This window comes from Denticeps clupeoides, chromosome 4 (genome assembly GCF_900700375.1).
Source record: "Denticeps clupeoides chromosome 4, fDenClu1.1, whole genome shotgun sequence".
NCBI lineage: Eukaryota > Metazoa > Chordata > Actinopteri > Clupeiformes > Denticipitidae > Denticeps > Denticeps clupeoides.
Genome location: NC_041710.1, coordinates 12,803,620 through 12,814,016, shown reverse-complemented (window position 1 = coordinate 12,814,016; position 10,397 = coordinate 12,803,620). Strand labels below are relative to the sequence as shown.

The 10,397-nt window shown below is 39.8% G+C and overlaps 2 protein-coding genes across 2 annotated transcripts; one reads left to right on the top strand and one right to left on the bottom strand.

The window, feature by feature from the left end:
• Positions 1-1,633: 1,633 nt before the first annotated feature.
• Positions 1,634-3,651, bottom strand: LOC114788487 (DNA-directed RNA polymerases I, II, and III subunit RPABC1). The gene is made up of 8 exons (XM_028977116.1): positions 3,491-3,651; positions 3,203-3,377; positions 3,005-3,120; positions 2,835-2,915; positions 2,692-2,750; positions 2,508-2,586; positions 1,880-1,954; positions 1,634-1,796 (listed from the first exon to the last, which is right to left on the bottom strand). Exons 1-7 carry the CDS (start codon positions 3,545-3,547, stop codon positions 1,889-1,891), a joined length of 633 nt encoding a protein of 210 aa, XP_028832949.1. The 5' UTR covers positions 3,548-3,651; the 3' UTR covers positions 1,634-1,796; positions 1,880-1,888.
• A 149-nt stretch (positions 3,652-3,800) lies between these two features.
• Positions 3,801-9,213, top strand: gpx4b (glutathione peroxidase 4b). Its single transcript, XM_028976515.1, has 7 exons — positions 3,801-3,946; positions 5,790-5,884; positions 6,583-6,727; positions 7,461-7,612; positions 8,515-8,539; positions 8,677-8,736; positions 8,871-9,213. The coding sequence occupies exons 1-7, from the start codon at positions 3,881-3,883 to the stop codon at positions 8,901-8,903; spliced, it is 576 nt and encodes a 191-aa protein (XP_028832348.1). The 5' UTR covers positions 3,801-3,880; the 3' UTR covers positions 8,904-9,213.
• The last annotated feature ends 1,184 nt before the right edge of the window (positions 9,214-10,397 follow it).

Below are 10,397 nucleotides of genomic sequence, written 5' to 3'. Positions count from 1 at the left end.
GAGAATGCCAAGAGTGTGCAAAGCAGTAATCAGAGCAAAGAAGAAGAAACTAGAATATAAAACATGTTTTCGGTTATTTACTTAACAAAAAAGGTGAAATAACTCCATATGTGTCCATTCATAGTTTTGATGCTTTCAGTGAGAATCTACCAATGTAAATGGTCATGTAAATAAAGAAAACACATTAAATGAGAAGGTGTGTCCAAACCTTTGGTATGTACTGTATATATATATTTCAGAGGTAAAAGAAACATTGCTCTTAATATTAGAACAATATTTTTGTACATTTCAAAATGTAACTACTGTGCCCAAAGCAGAAAATAGTGTTTTATTTGATATTTGCCATTGTAATCCGGGTTTAACCATTACATGAATTTGGACATCATAATCACAGAAGCAGATCCCATTTTAAGGTAGGTATACTAATGCAAGTCCTTCCAATGCACATTAGTCTGGTACTAGTATGCTCTGTCAGTTACTGAGAAAAAAAGAATATACAATTCATGCAGAACTGCTGAAAAACTATGTACAATGTTTGTGTTATTGAATACAAAGAAAACTAAAGGTTCTGTTTATTTACTTGCATTTAGGAATTTAATAATGGTAACGAATTATTATAGCACTCATATGTCTTAAGTAAACTTTGTATTTATGAAATTTGATATGAAACCTCTGTTGATGCTGGAACAATTCTGTTAATCCATACCCCTCTTTCTGCTGTTATTGTGTTTACTTGAAAGTGTTTTTCTATTTTAACATTGTTGTGTGTTAACAATAGTGATTTCAAACATGTTCAAACATGTTCTTTCTCTGTTTGCTCTCTGAAATATTGATACCATGATAACATTTCAGCACTTTTTTTATGTTTATGCCTTTGAAATCATGAAGATTTTCCCTTTGAAAATAGAAAATGTACTTTTTTATGATCTCTTGTTTTGCTGGTACAGTGGTAACCAAGCATAAGTGGAAAGAGGAACTAACCACTATGGAAAGTTTACTTTGTTGGAACAGAATTCACTGTTATTGAGCTCAGGAGAGAGAGATTCTTCTCAGCCCCTATTGTTTTATAGTCCAAATGGGTAATTCTTTATTCAAATTACTTTTCAAATGTGAGATTGTTTACACTTTTTCTTTATTGAAGATGCTGGTTGAAATATGGATCTGGAAGTCAGTGGAGAGCAGTTAAATAAAGGACTACATGTGGAGTTGCTCTGTACTCTGATAATGACTCATTGCTGATTAACACAGTAAACCTGTATTGGGTTAAATATGAGGATAGTTGCCTATATTCCATATGTAATTAACTAGGTATGTGCTGTGTGCACACCTGTTTAAAGTCTTCTAAGGTATGTATTTTATTACCATTATTATTATGTAATGTTTTGCATATTAACATTAGCCCTGTCATTCACAATGGATCATCATTACATGAACATTATATTTTAATAATTTCACTAAAATACTATTCTGCTTTATATAAGATAATTGCACAGTTAAAACCAGATTGTAGCTATCTGTCTTCAGAATAATGCGGAAGCCTTTGACCTTACATTAACGAACAAGCTCCCACCATTTGAAAATCTTTTAACGTTTTTTTAGATGTGACTTGTCAACAGAGAAACATGCGATGAAGAAAAACTGAAAACAATAAGAATTTATTTTTACCAAAACACAAAATTAATTTACAAGTCAAGATTTGTATAAAAACAAGCACAAGAGGAATAGAATCACTGCTTTTATCCATTCAGTTTGTTTCCAGTGTGCATCTCAAGTTTATGGGAGAGCCAGCCGACTGCCTGAAGAGAAAAAAACAGCAAACTTATTCTATATTGAAATATATACATTCATTATGAAAGGGCAAAACATTATTGCCTCTTACCTTTCTAACCTACTGGACAAGTCTATATGTGATGTAGCGCCCAGCAGTTTCACTGGGTCTGATGATCTTCACCACCTGAAAGCAAAATTGTGTCATGTGATACACATGAAAGGTTGGTTGGTGCACTGCTAAACATAGAAAACACTGTAAAGCTGTAAGCAATGCTGATTCATTTACAGATTTGAATCTCAACAGTAGTGTATATGAACTAAAATTCATATACAAGATAGTGTGTAGACATATCGGTTAAGCGGCCCCATAATCAGAAGGTTGCCGGTTCGAATCCCGAGCTGCCATGGTGCCACTGAGGAGCAACTGAGCAAATCACCACACACTGCTCCCCAGGTGCCCGTCATAGCTACCCAATGCTCACTAAGGGTGATGGGTTAAAAGCAGAGGACACATTTTCATTGTGTGCACCGTGTGCTGTGTAGCTGGTAGTAGCCTAGTGGGTAAGACACTCGCCTGTGAACCAGAAGACCCGGGTTCAAATCCCACTTACTACCATTGTGTCCCTGTGCAAGACACTTAACCTTAAGTTGCTCCAGGGGGACTGTCCCTGTAAATACTGATTGTAAGTCTCTCTGGATAAGGGCGTCTGATAAATACTGTAAATGTTATATCTTACCTGGCCTCTTTTCAGCCCAAAGTATCGAGCCACCGGGTCACCAGCCTGAATCCTGGGTAGCTGGCTCTCCTTCAGCTTACTGGTGGAGTTAAGGAGTCCAGTTTGATCAAGTGTGTGTTGTCATATTATTTAACGTTCACAGCTCCCAAATGCATACACAGAAAAAATAATTAGTAAAGGATACTATCGTGCAAGCAATTCAGTGACTTCTTCTTTTGTCATAACTATGTGCTCTGGGACCAGCTGCAAATAAAACACAGGAATATCAATATAGCAAAGATAGAACCAATGAACTCTAACCATATTATTTAAAGGAAAACTCCACACCTCGTGTTCTGTGATGTTGATAAGAAGTTCTTGCTGAAGAAACTGCTCCAGGATGTATTTAGGTGCCATGTCCACTAAAGACTTCAGGCGAGAAGATAAACGTAAATGACTATGACACTTTGGTCTGATTATCCCAATATAACATATATGATTAATATTTTCTGCTTCACCTGCTTGGCAGATGGTGTCATGCCCATCTGGACCACAATGATTGCTCGTGTGATGTTTTCTTCTTGCATGCGCTGACAGTACATCTTGATGGTCTTGATTCCTACTTTAGGCTCCTCTACAACGAAAGGACCAGAATATAATTATTACAGCAAACATCATATTGTCTCTAGGACGTTTTATAACTGAAGAGTGTTTACCTGGAAAGAAAACAAACATCTGATCTGTGGGGTCATCATTATGCGCCACCAGAACGGTCAGGTCTGTTCGTCGCGGGTGACCCTCGCTGGGTTTATCACCGAACTGGCTCTTAAACTCATCCAGGGTTTGGTCCAACTCATCTTGAGTCACTAGATATCCTCGATCGTGGCACAACTAGGGGAAAAGCAAGCGCTCCGTTGTATTGTGGTTTTTGTGTTGTATAAAGTTCCAAGCGTATCGCAAAAACAAAGCCGAACGTTTTAAAACGTAGATAGCACCACTCTTACCTGCATAATAGTTTTACGGATTTTCCACAGCCTGTAGGTTTCTTCCTCGTCATCCATGGACGCTTATTGTGTACAACAACGATCAACAAAATCTTACACGTTTCCCCTCAGCATTCACCGTTCCAACGCCAAGCTTCCGGAGGACCGCGGTCACGTGGTCAGTCGACAGGACCCTTCTGTGGTGTTTAACAATACGCCTAAAACTTATGTGCAATTTGCAAACAACTCCTGGAAATACACTGAATATATATTATATATGCTGTAAATAAATGTTTAATTTATATATATATATATAGTTTTAAATTTGCTGTAAGGCGCTTCGTTGGTACAAAGTTCTCAGTCATCTGATTTGTAGGTGGAGCCACACGGAAACTCGTCCGGCCAACGGCAATGTGGATTATCAATCGGGCGCTTTTATGCGCATTGCTGATCGGCCGAGGAGTTAGCAGAGCAATGGTATGTGCTTCAGTCCTCGTCCATCTGATTTTTTTTAATCTAATCGACGCTGTTGTTCTTGGAGCGGTATGTATAATGTACGGGTAGGTCATGGCAGGATTAATTTTGGGTGCTACGCTGAATGTCGCCTGGCAGGTGGGACGTTGTCGTGATTGGTGAACTCTGAGCTCTCTGCTGCTGTTCAAGATTTGTGGTGGGGCTTGTTTAGTTTATAGTAGTTAGACGTCCGCATATTTTTATTTTGAATGGTCTTGTTACAGATAGAATTGGTCCAATTTTTTTTTATATAGCACTCATTTGCTGTGCTATAAAAATGCATTACAGCGGAAATGTGCAGTTGGCAGATTTGTTTAAAATATTTGTTTTATATTTGTGTTAAGTAAGCACCTACGTGCAATTTGACCTGCAACCATGGACCCTATGAGGTGAGAGGAGAGCTCAACACGCGTACCTTTTATAACATTAGAAATGTTAAAATGATCTAAAGAATGTCAATAAACAGGTGTTGTGTGTGTGTGTGTGTGGCAGACATATATATATATATATAAAAAAAAATAATTGCATGCTAACTAGCTGAGAAGCTAGCGCTGGATGTCTGTCTTATAGCACCACAAGAGGCGCTGTCGGGTTTGTCTGCGCTGTTTTTTTTTTTTTTTTTTTTTTTTTCTTTTCCTTTCCTTGTTCTTAAAAGATACCTTCCTGGTAAATGAATAATTAGTAAAGACCGTAATGACATTTATTTGTACCATTGTCAAGTGCCATTTATTCCAATGGAGCATCTTTAATTCGATTTTAATGTGACTCATACGTGGGCTAAATTCCACATACCCAAACATTTATGTGTACTGGTATTTATCTTTAGTACCAGCACACAGATAAGTCTAGACTTGCCTCAACATTTATCTTTTTTTCCACTGCTGCACAAAAGTCACTACTTGCACAACATTTTCCCACAAGGAAGCGTGAATTTAATACATGACCGTAAAACCTCCCAAATGTCACCCTTAATCTTTGTGCAACACATGAGGCTGTTTGAAAGCCCCTTCTTTACACTACAATTAAAACAACTTCCATTTCATGTCTGTGAGTGTTTGATAAATGTTCTGCTTACATGTCTGCTTTCATGTCCTACACTATTTTGGTTCTTTGCTAGAGAGATCGGCACTGCTTGTCTCATAAACAGATGTCTAGCGGATAATAGCAGGTTGTGTTTTGTGTTCCAAGCTATTTCTTGTTTATGAGGATTATGAAGCAGGCTAATTCCCTGGTTCTGAATTCGAATTTAGTTTGTTTGCTTGGTAAACTTGGTAAATTATAGATTATACTCAAAAATAAATAAATAAATAAAAAAGTTGTGATTTAATCAGGGAGAATTTAACTAATGAAGCTCCTGAAGGCTAATTTGCTGACAGAAATAGGGTGTCAGACTCCACCTCCATCTGGCTATTTCTCATTCTCAAGTTTCATCATACAAGTTTGTATAAGGATGGTTGTGTAAACGGCCTAGTTTTTGTGGGCAGATAACATTTATAAGTTGAAATTGTCATGTGCAAAGTGTGTGTTAATAGTGTCTTTGTGTGCATTTTTCAACACTTCCTGCTGTGGCTGTGTGAACTCGGGACATGAATCTGTTACATTTTCCCCACAATTTAGTTCTAGATGAATGATTTACTCCTCTTCTTTAATCTGTTGCAGGACACTATTAGTGTCACCAAACATTTTTTAACTTTGTTAAGCATTCCATAGTGTCATATGGCAGCCCTGTGTATAGCCCTGTGTATAAGGAAAGGAAATCAGATGTTCGTTAAAAAGGTGCGTTAATTCTTCTTCTCTTGTCTCACAGTGCGCCCAGGCGAGCGACTGGCAGTCTGCCAAGTCCATCTACGAGTTCTCAGCCAAAGACATCGATGGAAATGAGGTGTCCCTGGAGAAATACAGGTGTACAATTTAGTCTTTGAATGCTAGGGGTGCAATGGTACTAGGTAAAATACTGCACTGTACGAGCCACAACTGTTACGACCACTGTTGCGGGAACAGAGAGAGACACACAAGTTTTAAAGAATCAGTTGAGCAACTTCTTAACTTTCGGTATCCTAACTATGCTCAGTTGAATGACTCCATATGCTCAGACATGAAAACTTTTAGACTTATGGCAATTAGCAGACCCCTTTATCCAGATCTACTTATAATCAGCAGTTACTTTGTCGATATAGAGGTTACACGTTCCTTATTCTTCTCTTCAAAAGTGAAAGTGCCACGCATTACAAGCCAGTGCAGCATTTTATTCAACTAAAGTAAACCACTTAATTGCAGCCTCCGCATAATACCACATAATACATCTTAAAGGTGCATCTCCCATCTGCAAAACGACTGCTGTCTCTCTCAAATGCTTTTGAACAGACCTATTTTTTCCTGACCTACTTCAGGTAAACACTACAATAACCAGCACGTTGTTCTCCTCACATATAAAGCATGTACCAAAAACGAACCAAAACCTTTTCCCAAAAAACAAGGTGCGTACTGTTGAGTGGCATACCTGTATCGTTGCACCCCTATCAAATACATCAAATTAGTGTTAACCAATTGAAATCAGTACTGAGCCATTTCCAGTGTGATCATTTGCTGTTTTGTTGCAGGGGCTATGTCTGTATCATTACAAACGTAGCCTCCAAATGAGGCAAGACCCCAGTAAACTATACTCAGTTTGCGAAAATGCACGCCACGTACGCTGAGAAAGGTTTACGAATCCTGGGCTTCCCATGCAATCAGTTTGGAAAACAGGTACTGCAATAACCAGAAGAGGTGGGGTGTACATTTAGGTTTACATATTATATATTACAAATATTCAGTATATTCACTATATATATAATTTATTCACCACTTATCTTTATTCAACTGAAGAGCAGTAAACAGTCACAAGAATGGGCTTTAATTGAAGATTAAAACTTTTGGTTCAGTACGGCAGTGGTGGCCTAGCAAGTAAGGAAGTGTGCTCATAATCAACATATGTTATCGGTTCAAATCCCGACCCTGAGATGCCCTTGAGCAAGGTCCCTACACACTGCTCTCTGGGTGCTAATGGTGATTGGTTAAATGCAGAGGACACATTTTGCTGTCTCCACCATGTGCTGTGCATCACAGTGACAATCAATTCACTGTCATTGCCTGCTGGACCACTGTAGGTATTGCTTACGGCAATAATCCTTATAATATCCAAAAAAGGTGGTTGACCCTTCTGAGACACTTATACAGTGTTGTTATAATAATTGCCTTTGTCTCAAAACTGATCTTGATAGGCCACAAGTTATCAAGTCTATTCACTTAACTAGCAGCTGAAGTTGTAACTATTAAACTGGAATAGTCAGTGTGTGATTACGTAAGACTGGTATGACAGCCAGTGCATTTTTTTTACATTTATTTAAACAACTGCTTAGCTGTAGTAGAATTGCTACAGGGGAGTAATGGTCTCAGTGACCCAAGTTCCATCTGAGACTGCTGTCCTTCCTCTCTATAGGAACCAGGGACCGAAGCAGAGATCAAAGACTTTGCCAAAGGCTACAATGCAGAATTTGACCTATTTAGTAAGATCGACGTGAATGGTGACAGTGCCCACCCACTGTGGAAGTGGCTGAAGGAGCAGCCCAAGGGCAAGGGCACACTGGGAAAGTGAGTACTCCTGCCTAAAACTTGCTTCAAAACTAATCTTCCACGTCCTTGGCATCACAGAATGTATCTGTCATTATAATAAGATTCATAAATGGGAGCACCACAACAGCTTTCTCTGCGAATCTGTCTCCCATTAGAATTAACTACACTGGAAATAAATCTAACGTATTGAGTGAAGACATTAGTGCAATATCAAGTACAGAGAATGTTTTGCAAATAAAACAATTAACATAGGATGTCTAATCAATTACGATAGTGACCACCAGATGGCGGTATTTAACCACCAGAAAAGAAAACATGATAGAACATAATTTATTCACAAAACGATCAAGTTGAAACAGAAAATTGGTCTTCCTTATCATTCAGAATATGTATAACACTTTTCAGATTATCAAATAGTTATACACATGTGGCATGATAACAAGAGCTGAGAATAATCCTTATGCTAGTTCTGAAGAGTGCATTGGTGTCATCCATGACACTCTTTTAAAGGCAATGCTCAAATAACCAGTTTAGTATTGATTAGTTTGAAGAGTATTGGGGCAGCCGCACTGCATGGATACTTTACTAATTTATATGGAGCATTTACATCCATTATCGTTTGGAATATGAATCGATCACATTTGGCGGACTCTTTCATTCAAAGCAACTTACACCAGTCAAGCAAAGAGCTACAGCAGGGAAATCATCAGATGGAATGTAAACCATACAGTAGTACTTCTGTTTATCATGACAGGATTTGCTCTTTGAATAAATGAGTCTCTTGGATGTTTTTACAAATTCTTAATTCCTCGGCTCTGGCAGCTCATTCCCAAAGCAGGGAACCTCAAACTGGAATGTGTTTGGTGTGTGTTGTTACATTGATGTGAATCTGAATTTAATTATGTTTTTGTTGTCCCCAGCAACATCAAATGGAACTTTACAAAGGTAAATTGTGTGCATACGCTGGAATCCTGGTGGTAATAAAATGATGATGATCACACTGTGATCAAATAACGACAGTAGATTTTAAGGGAAAATAGTCTGTTAATCGTTTATAATAACTATAGCTCATTTTTGTTTAGTTCCTTATTGACCGTGAAGGGCAAGTTGTGAAGAGGTACGGCCCCATGGATGATCCCAGTGTAAGTAACATATCCCTGAATGATGAAAGAAGAGGTTGTTTTTCATATGTTTTATGTATATATTGTTTCTTTCCTCAAGTTCTTAACCAAACAAAAAAAACTTTTTTATTTATTTATTTATTTTTTATACACAGGTGGTGGAAAAAGATCTCCCCAATTACCTGTAAACGGTCCAGCGGAATGTTCATCTGACAGCCCTAACTTTAATGTATATCCCCCTCCCTCTTCATTGTGGCTGGTTGGAAGTCTCTGTGTCATTTCCCAGATTTGTGACGGCCTGACTTATAAACCTGTCTGACAGGGAGGTCAAGCCTGATGACTTGGCGTGCATAATCTCTGGGCTGACCATTTGACGACCAACCAGTCCTGTGAGGAGGCCTACTGTGCCACCGTCCATTTAGATATACAAGGCTAAGCATGCTGTGAGAATAATAATAGTTTTGTAATTATGGCACTAATAAAATTTGAAATGAAGTACACTTGTGTGGACTCTTTGAAAATGAGCTGAACTGAGTTGACCTACGACCTTGTCTAAGGAAGGAACTGATAAGCTGAGTGGTGTGTGAGAGAGAGATGGCTGGTGGTGGTGTACACCAAGCTTCAGTGAAAGTCATTGTGAAACACTGCAGCAAACACACAGTGCACACAACCAGATGTGTCCTCTGCATTTAACCCATCACCTTTGTGAGCTGCCATATAAGGTGAATTGAACTAGTGACCTTCCGATTATGGGTCTGCTTTCTTACCCACTAGGCCACCACTGTGTCACGTGGTGGTGGTATCCAAGAGTAGAGCATGTCTGAAATCCAGATTCCTGTAGTGACTATATCCATCTGATCTTTAATCTGCCATATGATGTTGCATAAAATATATCCTTTAAAGTCCATTACCAACCTGCTAATTTTCCTGAATTTTTTTCCTGAAACAGTGTGTGTTTTATGAGAGAGAGGGAGGGTGTGTGTGTGTTGTATGAGAGAGAGAGGGAGGGAGGGAGTGTGTGTTGTATGAGAGAGAGGGAGGGAGGGAGTGTGTGTGTGTGTGTGTTGTATGAGAAGGAGGGAGGATGTGTGTGTGAGAGAGAGAGGGTGGGAGTGTGTGTTGTATGAGAAGGAGGGAGGGTGGTAGTAGCCTAGTGGGTAACACACTCGCCTATGAACCAGAAAACCCGGGTTCGAATCCCCCTTACTACCATTGTGTCCCTGAGCAAGACACTTAACCCTAAGTTGCTCCAGGGAGACTGTCCCTGTAACTGTAACTACTGGTTGTAAGTCGCTCTGGATAAGGGCGTCTGATAAATGCTGTAAATGTAAATGTAGGATGTGTGTGTGTGTGAGAGAGAGAGAGGGTGTGTGTGTGTGTGTGAGAGAGGGAGGGAGGGAGTGTATGTTGTATGAGAAGGAGGGAGGGTGTGTGTGTGTGTGTGTGTGTGTGAGAGAGAGAGGGAGGGAGTGTGTGTTGTATGAGAGAGGGAGGGCGGGGGGTGTGTGTGTGTTGTGCGCGCGCGCGCGAGGTCTGTGTGTGTGCGCGCGCGCGGGCGGGCGGGCGTGTGTGTTGTCTGCGCCGGCGGGTGTGTGTGTGCGCGCGCGCGCGCGGGTCTGTGTGTGTGTGTGGTGTGCGCGCGCGCGGGCGTGTGATGATTGTCTGCGCGCGGGCGGGCAGGC

Excerpts from the sequence above, each read along its gene's own strand:
- LOC114788487 (XM_028977116.1), bottom strand. The coding sequence starts at position 3,547 with ATGGATGACGAGGAAGAAACCTACAGGCTGTGGAAAATCCGTAAAACT. Across the intron at positions 2,751-2,834 it reads TCAACATCACAGAACACGAG|CTGGTCCCAGAGCACATAGT; the intron begins GTGTGGAGTTTT and ends TTTTATTTGCAG. Across the intron at positions 2,587-2,691 it reads ACTGAATTGCTTGCACGATA|TAAGCTGAAGGAGAGCCAGC; the intron begins GTATCCTTTACT and ends TAACTCCACCAG.